Source organism: Peromyscus leucopus, chromosome 7 (assembly GCF_004664715.2).
Source record: "Peromyscus leucopus breed LL Stock chromosome 7, UCI_PerLeu_2.1, whole genome shotgun sequence".
NCBI lineage: Eukaryota > Metazoa > Chordata > Mammalia > Rodentia > Cricetidae > Peromyscus > Peromyscus leucopus.
In genome coordinates this window covers 111,684,517-111,703,684 of record NC_051069.1, presented here as the reverse complement: position 1 = coordinate 111,703,684, position 19,168 = coordinate 111,684,517, and the positions used below count along the sequence as shown (strand labels likewise).

The window sequence follows — 19,168 nt, the reverse complement described above, 5'->3', positions numbered from 1 at the left end:
ATCCAGAGAATCATCAGATCATACTTCAAAAACCTGTACTCCACAAAAATGGAAAACCAGGAAGAAATGGACAATTTTCTGGATAAATACCACATACCAAAATTAAATCAAGACCAGATAAACCATTTAAATAGACCAATAACCCCTAAAGAAATAGAAACAGTCATCAAAAGTCTCCCAACCAAAAAAAGCCCAGGACCAGATGGTTTCAGTGCAGAATTCTACCAGACTTTCAAAGAAGAACTAATACCAATACTCTTCAAAGTGTTCCACACAAAGACAAAAAACAAAAAACAAAAAACAAGCCGGGCGTGGTGGCGCACGCTTTAATCCCAGCACTCGGGAGGCAGAGCCAGGCGGATCTCTGTGAGTTCGAGGCCAGCCTGGGCTACCAAGTGAGCTCCAGAAAGGCGCAAAGCTACACAGAGAAACCCTGTCTCGAAAAGACAAAAAACAAAAAAACAAAAAACAAAGTGTTCCACACAATAGAAACAGAAGGAACACTACCAAACTCTTTTTATGAGGCTACAATTACCCTGATACCCAAACCACACCAAGATGCAACAAAGAAAGAGAACTATAGACCAATCTCCCTCATGAACATTGATGCAAAAATACTCAACAAAATATTGGCAAACCGAATCCAAGAATACATCAAAACAATTATATATCATGACCAAGTAGGATTCATCCCAGGGATGCAAGGATGGTTCAACATACGAAAATCAGTCAATGTAATACACCATATAAACAAACTGAAAGAAAAAAACCACATGATCATCTCCTTAGATGCTGAAAAAGCCTTTGACAAAATCCAACACCCCTTCATGATAAAGGACTTAGAAAGATCAGGAATACAAGAACATTTCTAAACATAATAAAAGCAATTTATAGCAAGCCAACAGCAAACATCAAATTAAACGGAGAGAAACTCAAAGCGATATCACTAAATTCAGGAACAAGACAAGGCTGTCCACTCTCCCCATATTTATTCAATATAGTACTAGAAGTTCTAGCTAGAGCAATAAGACAACAAAAGGAGATCAAAGGGATACAAATTGGCAAGGAAGAAGTCAAACTTTCACTATTTGCAGATGATATGATAGTATACATAAGTGACCCCAAAAACTCTACCAGGGAACTCCTACAGCTGATAAACTCCTTCAGTAAAGTGGCAGGATACAAGATCAACTCAAAAAAATCAGTAGCCCTCCTATATACAAATGATAAAAGGGCTGAGAAAGAAGTCAGAGAAACATCACCCTTTACAATAGCCACAAATAATATAAAATACCTTGGGATAACACTAACTAAACAAGGGAAGGACCTTTTTGATAAGAACTTTAAATCTCTAAAGAAAGAAATTGAAGAAGATATCAGAAAATGGAAGGATCTCCCATGCTCATGGATAGGTAGGATTAACATAGTAAAAATGGCAATCTTACCAAAAGCAATCTACAGATTCAACGCAATCCCCATCAAAATCCCAACACAATTCTTCACAGACTTGGAAAGAAAAATACTCAACTTCATATGGAAAAACAAAAGACCCAGGATAGCTAAAGGAATCCTATACGATAAAGCAACCTTTGGAGGCATCACCATCCCTGACCTCAAACTCTACTCTAGAGCTATAGTAATAAAAACAGCTTGGTACTGGTATAAAAACCGACATACGGATCAATGGAATCGAATTGAAGACCCTGACATTAATCCATGCACATATGAACACCTGGTTTTTGACAAAGGAGCCAAAAACTATACAATGGAACAAAGAAAGTATCTTCAACAAATGGTGCTGGCATAACTGGATGTCAATATGTAAAAGATTACAAATAGATCCATATCTGTCACCATGCACAAAACTCAAGTCCAAGTGGATCAAAGACCTAAACATAAATCCAGTTACACTAAACTTAATAGAAAAGAAAGTAGGAAGCACTCTTGAACGCATTGGCACCGTAGACCATTTCCTAAATAAAACACCAACAGCACAGACCCTGAGCACAACAATTAATAAATGGGACCTCTTGAAACTGAGAAGCTTTTGCAGGGCAAAAGACACAGTCAATAAGACAAGACAGCCAACAGAATGGGAAAAGATCTTCACCAACCCCACATCTGACAGAGGATTGATCTCCACAGTATATAAAGAACTCAAGAAACTAGACATCAAAATACTGAACAGCACCATTAAAAAATGGGCTAAAGAGCTAAACACAGAATTCACAAAACATGAACTACAAATGGCTGAAAGACATTTAAAGAAATGCTCAACATCCTTAATCATCAGAGAAATGCAAATCAAAACGACTCTGAGATACCACCTTACACCTGTTAGAATGGCTACGATCAAAAACACCAATGACAACCAATGTTGGAGAGGATGTGGAGCAAAAGGAACACTCCTCCACTGTTGGTGGGAATGTAAACTTGTACAACCACTGTGGAAATCAGTATGGCGGTTTCTCAGAAAATTAGGAATCGAACTACCTCAAGACCCAGCCATCCCACTCTTGGGCATATACCCAGGGAATGCTGATTCAAACCATAAAGATACATGCTCAGCTATGTTCATAGCAGCACTATTTGTAATAGCCAGAACCTGGAAACAACCTAGATGCCCATCAACGGAAAAATGGATGAAGAAAATATGGTACATATACACAATGGAGTACTACTCAGCAGAGAAAAACAATGAAAGCATGAAATTTGCAGGCAAATGGATGGAACTAGAAAAAATCATCCTGAGTGAGGTAACCCAAACCCAGAAAGACAGTCATGGTATGTACTCACTCATAAGTGGATTCTAGATATAAAATAAAGAACAATCAGACCACAACCCATAGATCCATGGAGGCTATATATATAGCACGGAGGTCCCTAGGATGACTGTGGCTTATAATAAATTTCGGTTTTACTCAATTACTGAAAAAAAAAATAGCCAAATGAATGGAAACACATGAACTATGAACCAAAGGCTGAGGGGCCCCCAGCTGGATCAGGCCCTCTGAATAGGTGTGACAGTTGATTGGCTTGATCAGTTTGGGAGGCAACTAGGCAGTGGGACCAAGTCCTGTGCTCATTGCATGAGTTGGCTGTTTGAAACCTGGAGCTTATGCAGGGACACTTGGCTCAGTCTGGGAGGAGGGGACTGGACCTGCCTGGACTGAGTCTACCAGGTTGATCGCAGTCCTCGGGGGAGGACTTGTCCTGGAGGAGGTGGGAATGGGGGGTGGGCTGGGGATAAGGGGAGGGGGTGGAAGAGGGGAGAATAGGGGAACCCGTGGCTGATATGTAGAACTGAATGGTATTGTAAAATAAATAAATAAATAAATAAATAAATAAATAAATAAATAAATAAATAAATAAATATTCAGACAATGTGGCTGGAGAGCTGGCTCAGCACTTCAAAGCACTTGCTGCTCTTCCAGAGGGTTTGTATCCCAACATTTACATGGTGATTCACAACTACTTGTCACTACTTGTAACTTCAGTTCCAGGGAACTCAACACCTTTTTCTGGCCTCTCTAGGCACCAGGCACACAATTGTTAGATATACATGTGGACAATTTTATTACGTGTATTATTTATACACATAAAATAATATCCAGACATTAAGTATTTTAGAGTTTGGTAGCCATATCACATTTACAGCCATTCAGCATGGTGATTGAAAGGAGGAAGCCAGGTTGGTGGCACACACCTTTGACTCCAGTACTCAGGAGGGAGAGGCAGGTAGATTTCTGAGATTCAGGCCAACCTGATATACATAACTAGTTTTAAGGCAGCTAAGGCCATAAAACAGACAAACAAACCAAGCAAGGTGACTATGCACCAACAGAATGTTATTTATGAGCCCTATGAACTAGACTGGGTTATAGTCTGCACACACACACACCTGAAAAGAAGTGAAATAATGGTGGCACACATCTTTAATCTCAGCACTCAGGAGGCAGAGGCAGGTGGAACTCTTGTGAGTTCAAGGTCAGCCTGGTCTACAAAGCAAGTTCCAGAACAGTCAGGGCTGTTAAACAGAAACCCTGTCTTGAAAAATCAACCCCCACCCCCACCCCCCACCCCTCAAAAAAAGAAAAGAAGTGAAATAAAGTACTTTCGCAGCTTAATAAATGACTTGGGAAAGTTCTGAGGCTCTTCCTAAGAATGGCAAGGTGTGGAGCACATGGAAAACAGGTGAGCAGACTGTGGACTGCAAATATCAGAATCACCTAGAGCAATGGTTCTCAACCTTCCTAGTGTTGTGACCTTTTAAAATTATTTTGTTGCTACTTCACAGCTGTAATTTGGCTGTTATAAATTGTAAATATATGATCTGCAGGATATCTGATATGTGACTCCCAAAGGGGTTATGGCCCACAAGTTGAGAACCGCTGACTCAGAGGGAGCGGCTTATTACTACTGACTGACTCTAGTCCTACTAAGTCAGTTGTATGTTGTTCACTAAGACGTGAAGGGAAACATTTACACTCTTAGCAGAGCTGCCTTTAACACTTTCAAATTTTGGTTATCTCATATATTTTAGACAGTCTCAGGACAGCTTCTAAAAATGCCTAGACCACTGGCAAGCTTCTAAGATTATTTTGAAAAAGCATGGACCCAATCTAGGGAGTGAAATTCAGTAAGAGTCCCACCTCAGAGAATTCTTTCTGGTCCAATTCACCTCCCTGCCTTTTGTTGTTGTTGGAGACAGTCTTATAAAGTCTGGGCTAGTCTTGAATTTGATATGTAGCTGAAGATGACCTTGGACTTCTGATCTTCTTGTCTGTACATCTTGAATCATAATGTACAGGTATGTATGACTACACCAAGTTTATAAGTAGTCCCTCCTGTTGCTAATCCTCTTATAGAAAGTTAAATGGCAACATCATAATTCTACACCACACACTTAACAACTAGTTATTGAAAGATACACTCACCAGCACTCTGTGCTTTACACTTTTTGTTTTACTTTGATTTTATTTGTGGTACTGGATATTGAACCTAGGGCCTTAGGTATGCTTAGCAAGATGCTGAAGATGCCTTTGTCTGCCTAGGTTGCTTTCCCTGAATCATATTGTGAAGCAGAACCAACTGGTAGAAACGCTCTCTTTTTCTCCATCTTGGTACCTAGAAACTGTGGTGGTTTTAAAGAAAATGGCCCTCAAAGAGAGTGGAACTATTAAGAGGTATGGTTTTGGTGGAGTGGGTGTGATCTTATTGGAGGAAGTGTGTCACTGTGGAGATGGGCTTTGAAGTTCCATATTTGCTCAAGCCACACCCAGTATTTCAGTTCACTTCCTGTTAGCTGCAAGATGTAGAACTCTCAGCTCTTTCTCCAGCACTAAATATGTCTGCACACGACCATGTCCCATCATGATAATGGACTGAACATCTGAAAATGTAAGCCACCCAATTAAATTTTTTTCTTCATAAGAGTTCATAGGAAAAGAATTATTAGTATGTGGCCTAGAGATTGTTCTTGTGATATTTTGGTGAAGAAAGTGGCTGCCTTTTGCCCATCTGAAGAGAATGCCTGAGGCTAAAGTGAAGAGTTTGGATTAATTCTGTTGGCAGAAGAAATCTCAAAACAGCCTAGTATAGACTCTGTGGTGTGGATATTAGTGGTAACTCTAATGAAGATTTATAATGAAAAGGAGCAAGTTGAGCAGGGTAAATTATAATATGTAAAATTTGAGGAGAAAAGGAGCACAAGGAAGTGGAATGTAGCTGAGTCCTGTGTTCAAGGAGATAAACAGATTAAGAAATGGAATAAAGGGAGTGGTGACCTCAGGGCAAGATTCCACCCAGCTAAATTTCCAATATGTGAGAAGGAATTAAAGAAAAACTTAGAGCCATATGTAGTGGCACACGCCTTTAATCCCACCACTTGAAAGGCAGAGGCAGGTGGATCTCTGTGAGTTTGAGGCCAGCCTGATCTACAGAACAAGCTCCAGGAGTCAAGGCTACATACACAAGAGAAACCCTGTCTCAGAAAACCAAAACAAAAAAAACAAAAAGCCAGGTGTAGTGGTACACACCTTTAATCCCATCACTCAGGAGACAAAGGCAGTTGGATCTCTGTGACTATCCTAGTCTACATAATGAGTTCCAGAACAGCCACAGCTACCTAGTGAGATCCTATCTCAAAATCCCTTCCATTCACCCCTGCAAAATACAAAAACACCCCCCCAGCCAAAAAAAAAAAAAAACCCAAAAAACCCAAAACTTTGAAATAGAGGTAGTTTGGTTCAAGTATTTCACATCTTCTGAATGTATTCCAAATGCTTAGTTCACAAAGCTGGTAGGTGCCTTATCCTCCCATGACAGAAAGCCACATGCTTGTAGAGGCCTAACTTAACACTGGTGCTGCCATGACAGGCTGCAGATGAATAATACTGGGACTAGGCCCCACCATTACAATAACAAGGAAAAGCCACAAACTGTACCCTGCTGGAAACCAATCAGAATTGAACAAACAAGTACTAGAGGCTCTAGAACATAAGGGATAGCTTCCATCACTTTTATATAAACTGCCAACTTCCTTGCAGCAACGCCAGTACAAATCACTGTTTGACAAAACTTTGTTGCCTCACTCCTGCCCAATCAGGAGTTCACCCCGTCTGAACCCAGAATTCCCCTACCTCGAATCCTTTACTCCTTAAAAACCCTGCCTCAACTGAGCTCGAGGCTCTCTTGATACAAACACTGCGTGGAATGGGCGGAAAGCCCAAGCTCGAGCTTGCAATACAGGCTCTTTGCTTTTACACGTGAACTCAGACTCCTGGTGATCTCAGGGGGCTCATGACTCGGGCATAACACCCTCCTCAGACAACTCAAAACCAACCACGCACTCCCCAGGTCAGGGGGATGTCCTGTCTGGTAAAGCCCACATTATCCTCATTCACTTAAGGATGTGCAGGCACACCAAGTCCAGCTGGAGGACTTCTGACTCCTACTCACCCACTGTCCTGCCTTGTAACATCATCCAGCTGGCTTTGCAGAAGCCAGTTTTTCTCTTTTAATTGCTGAGATTCCAGGCGCAGATTTTCCATTTCACACAACTGATCCTGAGAACACACCAAATGATTTTTTTCAGAAAAACATCAGACTGGGTGCTATTTTACTTCTCAAGGTTGTGAATGAAGCTGGGTGTGGTGGCACACACCTTTAATTTTAGCACTTGGGAGGCAGAGGTGGGCAAAACTATATGAATTTGCTGGACATAAGGAGTTCCAGGACAGCCAGGTCTATGAAGTGAGACCCTGTGTCACACCCCCACTTCCCCAAAGAAAAGGTTGTGACTGAGACAGGCATTCCTTTTTACATTACTCTTTAAGTACAGCACTGAGTGTTATTGGATTAAACACAGTTTGCAACAAGCTCTTGTAAGTCTTAGAAATGTGACTCATGGGGGCTGGAGAGATGGCTCAGAGGTTAAGAGCACTGGCTGCTCTTCCAGAGGTCCTGAGTTCAATTTCCAGTAACCACATGGTGGCTCACAACCATCTGTAATGAGATCTGGCGCCCTCCTCTGCATACATAATAAATAAATAAATCTTAGAAATGTGACTCATGAACATGTTCAGTGTCTTAAACAGTTTAAGCATATTAAAAACTGGTGCCACAGCATACACTCAAATTAGATTAGGCTAAGGAAAGGAGGACCATGAGTTCAAACCCAACCTGGTTATATAGCTATATTGTGCTGTGGGATAATGCTTTTGTATACTGGTTTAATAAAACCCCGATTGGCTAGTAGCCAATGCAGGAAGTATAGGTGGGATAAGCAGACAAGGAGAATTCTGGGAAGAGGAAGGCTGAGTCATGAGACGCCAGCCCACCAACCAGGGAACAGCATGTAATGGCACACAGGTAGAGACAACAAGGCGACATATAGATTAACAGAAATGGGCTGAGTTTAAATGTAAGAGCTAGTCAGTAGTAAGCCTGAGCTAATGGCGGAGGAGTTTTAATTAATCAGCCTGTGTGTGTTTGCTTGGGTCTGAGCGGCTGCAGACAGGAAAACTTCTGGCTACAATATAGTAAGACCCTATCTCAATAAGATGAAAGGCAGCTGGGGAGATGACTTAGTGGATAAAACACTTGCCCCACATGAGTGTGAGGATCTGAACTTGAGTTCCCCAGAACCCACTGAAACCTGGTGCAGTAGCACATGTCTATAACTCCAATGGTGGTGGTGGTGGTAACAGAATCCCTGTAAAGTCTTTGGGTCAGCTAACCTCTGGTGCACACAGCAGCAAACAAAATGGAAGGTGAAGGCTGATGCCTGAGGTTGTCCCTCAACTTCACACACATTCTGTGGTATACATGTCCTCACTCATGCATTAAACACACACAGAAAAACCACACACTGCATCATATTCGACACATAGTCACAAGAAGCAAGGGAAAGAAGGAGAAGAGAGAAGGAAAGTTAAACCTAAAACTACACCGAGGGGCTGGGAAGACGGCTGGGTCAGTGCAATGCCCGCCGAGAACTTGCCCCAAAAGTTAAGGTGGAAAGTGATGGAGAGACACACGTGATGTTGACCTCTGGCTCCCACAAGCACATGCACCTAACACATACATGCACACATTTCAAACTGTGCTGGGATAATGTGCTGAAGGTACTGAGCTGGCAAAGATGGAGCAGCAGCACAGCGCTATGAGGTGAAATTCAAGGAATCAGGCCTTCTATTCCTTCACTGCTCATGGCAATGTGGCTGGTAGAGACTATGATACTATTGTGTAAAACCCCACAAGGCAGGGAAGGGCACTTACAGACTTAGTAAAGTAAGCATGTAGTGAAAAGCTTTAAAAAGGAAGGAAACGGGGGCTGGAGAGATGGCTCATTGGTTAAGAGCACTGAATGCTTCCAGAGGACCTGGGTTCAATTCCCAGTACTCACATGTCACAAATGTCCGTAACTCCCACAGACATACATGCAGGCAAAACACCAATACACATAAAATAAAAATAATTTTTAAAAAAGGAAGGAAAGGAAACTGGGAGTTCCCAGGGACAACGAACTACACTGCAAGCAGTCAAGGGTGGGAGGAAGACTCTATGAGAAAGTTCTGACCTTATGACCTTGAATCAAACAGCTAGGAGGAAGCTGCTGACTTAAAAAAAGTCATGTACCTTCATTTTGAGGATCTCAGCATTTCTTAATTCTCTATCTTCATTTAGCTTTGTTACAAGGTGTTGCAAAAAAGTCTTAGAGGCTCGTCCATCCTCTATCTCTTGTTCTTGTGTTTCCAAGAGTTTTGCCAAATGAGCTTGAAAATGTGGTGGTGTTTTGGGACTCTGAAACAAAAATCATACTTCATCCAAATGCTTGATTACATGACGCTATGCATATTTCATCTGTAGACTATACACCTGATAAAATGTGCATTTGTATGTGTATGCCAAGCCCCTAGAGAAAGGCCATTTAGCTTATTTTTTTAGTTCCTATCCAGTAGAAAGCAGACAGGGGGTGCTAATGAAGAGCTTTTTCCTTAAAATTAAAAGGAATAACATTAATTATTTACATATTTTCCTCATTTGAAAACCTGATTATTCTGAAAATCACTTTTTTGGAAAGGTACCTGTGGATACTCGGAAGCAGAATCCATCACCTGCTCTAGTTGTCTCATTTTGAAGTTATATTCATTCTTCTTCTGCTCTACTTCCTCTTGGTTTTGGTTTAACTGGCAAATTGAACAGATAACAGGTTACAGTTTAGAAAATAATTCAGAACACACAGTCCAATTAAAAAGAAAAGCTTCCTCACTGACAACCATCAGAGAAAAGCAAATCAAATCACAGTGTTTATCTCCCTGTTAAGATGAAAGAGATGTACTAGTGGAGGACATGGAGGGACTACACTGCTATTGATCTGTCAGTTAGTACACACCCACAGAAAAGGGGGGGGAAGTCATGCCTAAAACAAACGAGAACTCCTACATGGCCAGCAATCTCAGTGCTGGGTCTGTATTTGAAGAAAACGAAATTGTGCATGTGTGTGCTCACATATGTGTGGGAGTGAGTGCACATGCATGTGTCTGACCTGTGGAAGCCAATCGCTGTTGAGGCAGTTTGCTCAGGGGAATTCCCTGGTTCTGCTTCCTGCATACTAAGATTACAAGTAGGCCGCCATGCCTACCTGTGAGTACATAATAATAATTATGAGTACTACATAATAATGTGAGTTCTGCAAATCCAAACCTCAGGACTTATGCTTGTGTGGCAACTTCTCTATCTACTGAACCATCCCCCCAGTTTGTGATGTAATACTTGAAGAGAGGGCTGCATCCCTATGTTAACCACACCCCTCTTCACAACAGCCAAAGTATATAGTAAACCTAATTACCCACCAACAGATGAAAAGAAAAAAGAGTAGTGCCTACAAACCAAAGAACACTGGCTAGCCTGTAAGACAAGGCAAATTCTGTCATCTGCAATAAAATAGATGAACCTAGAAGTTGTCACATAATTGATAGAAGCCAAGTGCAGAAACACAATGATCTAGCTTCCCTGTGGAATCCAAATAGCCTAACTCAGAGGTGTTGAGTAGAATAGCAGTTACCAGAGACTGGGGAGTTAAAGAGCCCTGGATGAGAGATGTCTATCAAAGCCTACCAAACTCAGACAAAAGCAAGTTTTTGAGACCATGCAAAATATTTTGAGCAAACAACCAAAAAAAAAAAAAAAAAAAAAAAAAAGATAGTTCAAAACAGGAAAGACAGCAGTTTTAAAGCTGTATCACAAACAAAATCCTAAGTAAGGTAATGCATATATAGTAACCAACTTGATTTAATCATTATATAATATATACGAACATCAGAGCAACACATTGTGGCAGATGAGATGCCTGATACCTGTAATCCCAGAATTCAGGAGGTGGAGGTAGAAGGATTATCATGAATTTGAGGACAGCCTGAATTATAGAATATCAGGCCAGTCTGGGTTGCCTATGAGCACCAGGCAAGCCAGAGCTACAAAGCAAGATTGTTTCAACCCACTCTAGCACAACCTATCAGTATAAACCTCATAAATGTATCCAATTATTTGTTGTGCAAAAAAGAGATTTTATTCTGGGTGTAGTGGCATATGCCTGTACTCTCAGCACTCCGGAAGGTGGAGGCAAAAGAATCATGAGCTCAAAGCCAACCTAGGATAAATAGTGAGACCCTATTTCAAACAACACAAAAAAAGATGTTTCTGAAATGTATATGCGTGTACAATTTATTACTTTGGAGAAGGCTATAGTTTTGTTTTAACATCTTACTGTTTTCAGTCACAACCTCATTGGCAGACACTGTTGTCCTGTGCCGAAGACCCAGGGCAGGGAAGGAAGTCGCTAAGTGAGATTCACACAAGGAAACTCACAAGTTCACAGTCCATGGTGGAACACCAGAGTCTCTAATCAACCCATTTGCCTACTTTCTGTACACAGAGAACTTAGCCAAAGCAGGAACTCAGGACAACCATATCATGCTGTTCCCTGCTGGAGCCGGAGGGGCTCAGTGGCCACCCACCTTGTGCTGAAGCTCCTGGATCAGTGCTTCCTTCTTGGTCAGCTCTTCCTGGGCAGACTGCAGGAGTCCAGAGTGCTTTTTTGAGGCCTCTGTGAGCATGTTCAGCTGCTCGGTGGCATGGGCCAGATCTTCACACAGCATATCCCTCTGTTAGGGAGCAATGTCCAAAGGAAGCATTTCTTAACTGTGTCATTTGTCTCACAAATCATTACTATAACATTACTAAACATGATTAAAGTTAGCGAAGTTGTATATAAAAATCTTGAAAATTTCTCCCCTCTGGCTTATGTACTAAACCACTCCAAGACAACCCAAGCAGTGGATACACACGTGAAGAGGCCTAGGGGTGATTTCAGTAGATCCACTCTCCTGTGTGAGGCTGGGTAGTAGCCTCTTCCCACTCAGGGTTTTAGAGAACACCCAAAGTACAGAGCTTACTTAATGTCCTACTAATTGAGTTTTATGGGCTTGTATGTGTATAATATTTGCACACACACACTGTGTGTGTGTGTGTGTGTGTGTGTGTGTGTGTGTGTATACATGCCTATATGATGTGTACAGATGTCAGAGGTCATGTCAGGCATCTCTCACTGAATTTGGAATAAACCATTTTGGCTAGACTGGCTGGCCAGGAAGCACCCTGGATCTGCCTGCCTCTGTCTGCTGGTGCTATACTCTATGGTTACAGATTCAGGTTGCTAAGCCCAGCTTTTATATTTGCTGAGGATCCAAACATGGTCTTCATGCTTATGCAGCAAGTACTTTATCAACAGAGCCATGTCTTGAACTGACTGCATTTTTGTATCCTAGAATGCAAATAGCTGTTAAAGATGTCTCCAGCCCAGGCAGAGAAGAGTTGCAACAATTCACCATGGCAACGGCTATTGAAGACTCAGAGAATTAGGTAGTGGAAAGTGACTTACACAGCATAGGTAGTGATCTCATATCAGAGCAGAATCTGCTCATCTTTTCCATATGGACATGTGACAGTTTTTAAAAGGATGATCTCAGGTTGGAGAGATGAGCAACTCTTAATAAAGTGCTGTTCTTGCAGAGACTTAATTTTGGTTCCAGCACCCACCCAGCATTTCATAACCACACAAATTTGCTCAGGAGATCCATGTAGTACTTAAGAGTACTGCATACACCCATACATACATAATTGGGGGGGGGGATATTTAAAAATAAATAAGTAATAAAAAAGAGGAACCAAGGGGCTGGAAAGATAGCTCAGTGAATAAAATCTTCCCGTGTATCCTAGTTAGATTGTTATTTTGATACAACAATCATCTAAGAGGAAAGTCTCAAGTGAGGAACTCCCTAGATTAGAGTGTGTCTTCAGGTAAGCTCACTGTGGGGAGCATCATCATGAGGCATGCTAGCTAATCATGAACCTGTGAGTTAGCCAGGGAGTGAGCTATCATGCAGCATTCCTCTATGGTTTCTGCTCTGACTCCCCTCAATGATGGATTGTGATCTGGAAGTGTAAGACAAACAGAAATGTTCCTGTCTAACTTGTTTTCAATCAGAGTGCTTCATCATAGCAGCAGAAAGGAAACTAGTACAGTCATGAAGATGAGGTCAGCTCCTAACACTCGTGTAAAAGGCTGGGCATAATGGCATGCCACTAACCCCAGCACTGGGAAGATAGAGACAGGATGATGCCCGGGACTCACGGGGGGGGGGGGGCCGGCTAGATGGCCTAGTCTAATCAGTGAGTTCCGAGGTACAATAAGGATTTATCTCAATCCACACATGCATGCTCACTTGCTCATGCACACAGAGGAACTTGCTATCCTACACTCTCCCACGTATTCACTCTTTCTCTCAGGTGAATTCTGTTTCACCTTTGGATACATCATAACTGAACACACAACTAGATACTTTAGTTGACTTGCAGTTTTTATTATATGTACTTTATACTTATATCTGGATTCTCCCTCTCTCTCTTCCTTCAAGACAAGGGCTCGTTGTGTAAACCTGGCTGACCTGGAACTTCCTATATAGACCTACTTTGGCTTCCCAAAATAGTGGGGTTAAAGGCAACTGTCGCTTTTAACACTTGCCATGCCAAGCTCTCATCAGTTTTTAAAAATTGGGATTTGAATTGGAATTACATAAATTTCTATGTCTACAATAATTCTGTATTTTCCTTTTCAAGTCTTCCTTTTCATCATTTGGAATCTCTCTGATATCCTAACACTTGCTAAATTTTCTCCTTAAGATTCTGATACATTATTTTTTTGTGTGAATAGGATTTAACAACTTAAAAAAATTATTTATTATGTATATAGTATTTGATCTGCATGTATGCCTGCAAGCCAGAAGAGGGCATGAGATCTCATTATAGATGGTTGTGCACCACCATGTGGTTGCTGGGAATTGAACTCAGGTCCTCTGGAAGAGCAGCCAGTGCTCTTAACCTCTGAGTCATCTCTCCAGCCCCCAGGACATAACAACTTTTACTGCTGATTTTTTAACAATAAACTAGTTCTCTCCTTCCTCCCACCATGTGGGTTCTAGGGATTAAAATCAGGTGGTCAGCTTCAGTGGGAAGTAACTTTACCCTCCGAGTCGTCTTGTCAGCCCCTAAGTATCAATTACTCCTTCTAAAAAGAATCTTTTAGTTATTCATTAAAAACATCCCTACATAAATAAACGTACTGTCAAGTAATAAGGCACAAAAGAAAATAGAAATTTCTAGTACAGCACTCGAGAAGTCAAAAGCAGGGGAAATTGTATGAGTTCTGGTTGACACAGTGAGTTCCATGACAGCCAGGGCTACACAGAGAGGATCCTGTCTCAAAGAGGGAGGCAGGGAGGCAGGAAGGGAAAAAGAAAGAAAAGGAAGGTGTCACGTTAATAATACCTACCTCAATATCCTCTGAGAGGATTCTCAGTCTGAGAGTTTCTTTCAGTTCCAGGATGTCCACTTCCTGTCTCCTGATAAGCTCTCTGCTCTCCTCCTTGTCGGCCACAGCAGCACTGTATTTACACTGTTGAAAATAAGGCCATGGACAAGAGCTCTCACTGCTCTTCTGTACACCAAAGTAACTTACAAGTGATCTCAGCTCCAGGTGAGGACCAGATTCAGCAACACCTGGTGGTTGGTTTTGTTGTTGTTGTTTTGAGTTTTGTTATTTTTATGTGTGTGTATGCAAGTACACTTGCATGCCAGGTGTGTGCAGGTACCCATTGAGGAAATCAAATCCCATTCAGCTGGAGTGGCAGGTGGTTGTGGATGCCCAACGTGGGAAGAGTAGCAGTTGCTCTTACCAGTAAGCCATCTCTCCAGCCTCACAAACTCTTGTTAATGAAGCAATAAGAAGTAGTGTACATGACAAAGAAAAACAGGACAGTTACAGAGGTGCTAGAGAAAACCACCTGGCTTTGTCATCTCATTAGAGACTGCTTATGAAGATAAATACTGAGCAAAGCAAGCTCCTTTGGAACAGAACAGATGAGGATGAAAATCTTCACCTTGATTCAAGCAAAGGAAGCATCCACATTCAACTTAAGAAACAGCTACTTCAGAAAATGGTGTTGAGTCTCAGATCAGGGACACAATTCCATATAATAAACACCTGCAAGTTTAACTAAAATGTTTCTTGAGGCAAATAAGGAACCCTACTTTAGCATTGACTGTTACTGGCAACACCCAGTTTATTTCTAATCAGTGGTTCCTGAATGGTGCTGAGAATACTATTCCAAGACAAAGACCTGGCACAGAAATGCTGCTGTCCAGAAGTGTGTGCACTGTACATCTCAGAAGTCCTCTGTGTGTTAATTTCTACAATCTGTTGGGACAGCTACCTGAAGAGCCTGTGAATTGTGCCATGCTCAAGCTCAGCATCGTGTGACTCAACTTACGTTTATGTCCTGGAGTTCTTGTTTCAGGGTGTCTATGGTTTCTGCTTTTTCACCACCTGATGTTCTTAACTCCTGGATTTGGTTCATGAGATTAGTAACAAGTTCCTGACAAGGACAAAAACATTATTTTCAAAACCAGTGACATTATGGGGATCATTTCAAAAGATGAACTGTTGCAGTTTGAATGTGAAATTTTTCTCAGTCTAATTTGAACACTTGAATCCCAGACAGTGGTGCTGTTTTGGGAGCTTGTGGACCATTTCAGAGGTGAGGCCTTGCTGGAGGATGTGGGAACTAGGGTTATAGGCAGCACCAATCCTACCCAAGCTCTCTGTGCTTCCTATTAGGTGCTATGCAGGAAGCAGCTACAAATAGTTCCTATCAACATGGAGTCGTGCCTTGCCCCTCATGAGTCAGAATAAATCTTTCCTTCTATAAATTTTTTGGGGGAGTTGTTTGGTCGCATCAATAAGAAATGTAGCTAACACATAAACCATTTCTGTTTCATAAATGCAACAAAGGAAGTCAATTTACTTTAGCAAAGTATTATGTAACACTCTACCTTTCACAATTTTTTGTTTTGTTTTGTTTTTTGAGACAGGGTTTCTCTGTGTAGCTTTGCGCCTTTCCTGGAACTTGCTTTGGAGACCAGGCTGGCCTGGAACTCACAGAGATCCGCCTGCCTCTGCCTCCTGAGTGCTGGGATTAAAGGCGTGTGTCACCACCGCCCGGCCTTTCACAACTTTTTAAAGAAGTTTTTCTTTCTTCTTTTTTGAGACAGGGCTTTACTATGTAGCTCAGGTTAGCTTCCAAATATTCATGTACCTCAGGCTGGCCTCTTAACTACTGCCCTTCTTGCCTCAGTCTCCTAACAGCGGGGGTGATAGGTGTAGACCATTATGCTCATTTTTATATTTGGATAGACAAGTCATTTTTATTATTCTGGCAAAGTCAGCAATAAGGATTTGATTATTGTATCATGAACTTACAGTCAGTAAAAAAGTGTCAAAGTAATATCAGCATTCTAGCTGAAAGGGCAAGATGTGTTACATAAGCTCTCTAAAGGAACAGTATATGCTGGATGTAGTGGTGTACACCTTTCATCTCAATGTTAGGGAGGCAAAGACAGGTGGGGGATCTCTGCGAGTTTGAGGCTAGCGTAGTCTACATAAAATGTTCCAAGCCATTCAGGACTACATCATGATACCTTGTCCCAAATAAATAAATAAATAAATAAATAAATAAATAAACGAACGAAAGAACGAATACAAAGAAAAAAATAAAAAAGAGCCTGAATGTGCGTGGAGCAGACAGTGTTCAGTTACCGTGGAGGTAAGAATGGTACAGGAGACAGAAATGACATATCTGTATCCCAGAAGCTGAGGTGGTCTCAAAGCCAGCTCGGCTACATAGAGAAACCAAGGCTCTAAAGTTAAACATACAACACCAACAGCAAAAATAAAGAAACAAAATGCAGAAGCATAAAACTCAAACTTTCTCTACCTTGTCAGAATCTCTAGACTTTTCCAGAGAACTGATCACATTTTCAGTAGCAAGCAAGCTTTCTTCTAGTTTCTGTACTTTTGCCATCTATGGGGAAAAACAAATAGTTTTAGAAAATAATTAAAAACAACAAAAACAAGCTGATAACTGCTTTGCATATTACAGAGTCTATATTAACAAGGCCTGGAGTGGTTTTGTGGTCTCTATTAAGTGAGCATCAGCAGCTATCATTATCGCCACCTGGAAGTCAGAAAGGGTTAAAAGTGACCAAGTGTGGTGACACAAGCCTTTAATCCCAGCATTCTGTGAGCTGGAGACCAGTTTGGTGTACAAAGCAAGTTCTGGGCCAGCCAGGACTACACAGAGATACCATGTCTCAGAAAACAAACAAACATGATCTAGGAATGTACCTCATTGGTAGAAGCCTAAGTTTAAACCTTAACAACAACAAAAATCTAGTCAAAATTTCAGTCTTATTGTTAGTGACTTCTAACACTGAATGCTGAAACAGTTTTTTTTTTTTTTTAGACTTCAGGAATAAAAGTTACCAATTTCCAATTCTAGACTCAGAATAAGAAGCTGACCTGCTGCTCACATTTGGCCATCTCTTTCTGTTTCTCCTGACGCACAGCCTCAAGAACCTTTAAGATTTCTCTGGAAAAGAAGAATTAAGTAAACATGAACTGAGTGTACACCTAGAAGAAATTAAATGCCATGCAAATGAAGTCTACTAGGCAAATCCTGAGTTAGAGAGCATACTCCTAAGGAGGTCAGAAAGGTGAATGCATTTGTTAACAACTATTCAGTAAGGAATTATTTCTGTGCCACAACTCTACTTTTCCTCAGTGTTTGGTATTTGATAATCCAACACACAGCACACAGTATTTACTGCCATCTGTCTGAGACAGAGTGTGAGGTCCATGACCACAGGGATGTCTCATTTACTGTTTTACTCTACATATTCTAGCACCTACAGCACAGACCTGACTTACTGAATATGATTAAGTATTTGCTGTCTATATCCCAAGTAGGGGCATGCTCTAACTTCACTGTGTATCAGGACCAAGAGTAGTCATAAAAAAACACTGTAAATAGTAACTGAAAAAACAGTTCTTCTCCCTAGTGTGATCATGAGATCACTGACAGACTCACTGAAATAGAAGGAAAAAGAACTTGGAGAGGGAGAAGAGAGACTTAATGAGAGTTTGAGGAGGGGGGGGAAGAATAGGAAAAAATTGACAGAAACAGAAATAAAAGTCACTCCCTACTCCCCAATAATAAAAGGATAATCAGAAGCCTGGTGTGGTGTCTATCAATCTCAGCACTCAGGAAGCAGAGGTAGGCAGGTGGATCTCTATGAGTTCTAGGTCATCCAGGACTACATAGTGAGACACTGTCTCAAAAAAACCCAAAACTAACAAACCAACCAACCAACCAACCAACCAACCAACTAACCAACCAACAACACCTCCCCCAAAAATAAAACAAACAAAAGTATAGTCATATAATTCATACTGCCACTTAGAGATGGCCCTCACTCTGATCACTATCAGCTACTTGTGTAGAAGTATCACAGCTACTTAGCTACATCCGCAACTGAAAATAACTCTCCACAAGGTGTTAGTAAGAAAAGCACAAGTTGAAAGCTGTGCACAGTGGTGCATGTCTGTATTTCTAGTACCTGGGAGACCCAGGCAGAAGGACTGCAGGTAAGGCCAGCCTTCGCTAGACAGTGAGATCCTACAGTCCCCCAAAGCAAGATAAAGAATGTAGTATTGAACAATATTCTAATCAATGGGAAGAATTAACAGCACTCACTTAGAGCTATTTTCTTTATCTTCTTCAAATTGTAATGATAATTTGTTGTTGCGTTCTTTTTCTGCCTCAAAAAGCTCCATCAAATTCTAAAAGACAACTGTGTATTAGGTTTGAAGTGACAGGAGTATTAGGCAGTTAACAAACATCAAGACTGTGGTTGGCACAGGAAGTCAGAGGACACAGGACAGGAACCACAGATCCAGGATACATCCACCAGTTATAACAATGCTCATCACTTACATGCAGATCAGACTTCAAAGTTTCATTTTCTTGTTTGCAGTTTTGGAGCTTTTTTGAAAGTTGGTCAATTTCAAATTTCATTACTTCTTGTAAGTTATCATAGGAATCTTGTAGGCAGGCTTGGCTCTCAAGAAGCTTTTCATTTTCTAGTCTTTACCAGCAAGATATTTTAAAATGGAAAGTATAAACATTTGTTTCTATGAGTCAGATTTTCT

At 41.2% G+C, this 19,168-nt stretch overlaps 1 protein-coding gene across 3 annotated transcripts in view; it reads right to left on the bottom strand.

Annotated features, from left to right (window-relative positions):
* Nucleotides 1–19,168, bottom strand: part of Kif15 (kinesin family member 15) — a 68,484-nt gene that overhangs the window by 9,430 nt on the left and 39,886 nt on the right. The window contains exons 21-30 of one of the 3 annotated variants that reach the window (XM_028890490.2): nucleotides 18,954–19,104; nucleotides 18,714–18,799; nucleotides 17,480–17,549; nucleotides 16,896–16,982; nucleotides 15,393–15,497; nucleotides 14,396–14,518; nucleotides 11,523–11,669; nucleotides 9,591–9,692; nucleotides 9,142–9,306; nucleotides 6,961–7,067 (exon numbers count right to left, since the gene is read on the bottom strand). In XM_028890490.2, the coding sequence (XP_028746323.1) occupies nucleotides 6,961–7,067; nucleotides 9,142–9,306; nucleotides 9,591–9,692; nucleotides 11,523–11,669; nucleotides 14,396–14,518; nucleotides 15,393–15,497; nucleotides 16,896–16,982; nucleotides 17,480–17,549; nucleotides 18,714–18,799; nucleotides 18,954–19,104 (1,143 nt within the window). The remainder of the gene's footprint in view (nucleotides 1–6,960; nucleotides 7,068–9,141; nucleotides 9,307–9,590; nucleotides 9,693–11,522; nucleotides 11,670–14,395; nucleotides 14,519–15,392; nucleotides 15,498–16,895; nucleotides 16,983–17,479; nucleotides 17,550–18,713; nucleotides 18,800–18,953; nucleotides 19,105–19,168) is intronic. The other 2 variants (XM_037208069.1, XM_037208070.1) reach the window with 2 other exon arrangements.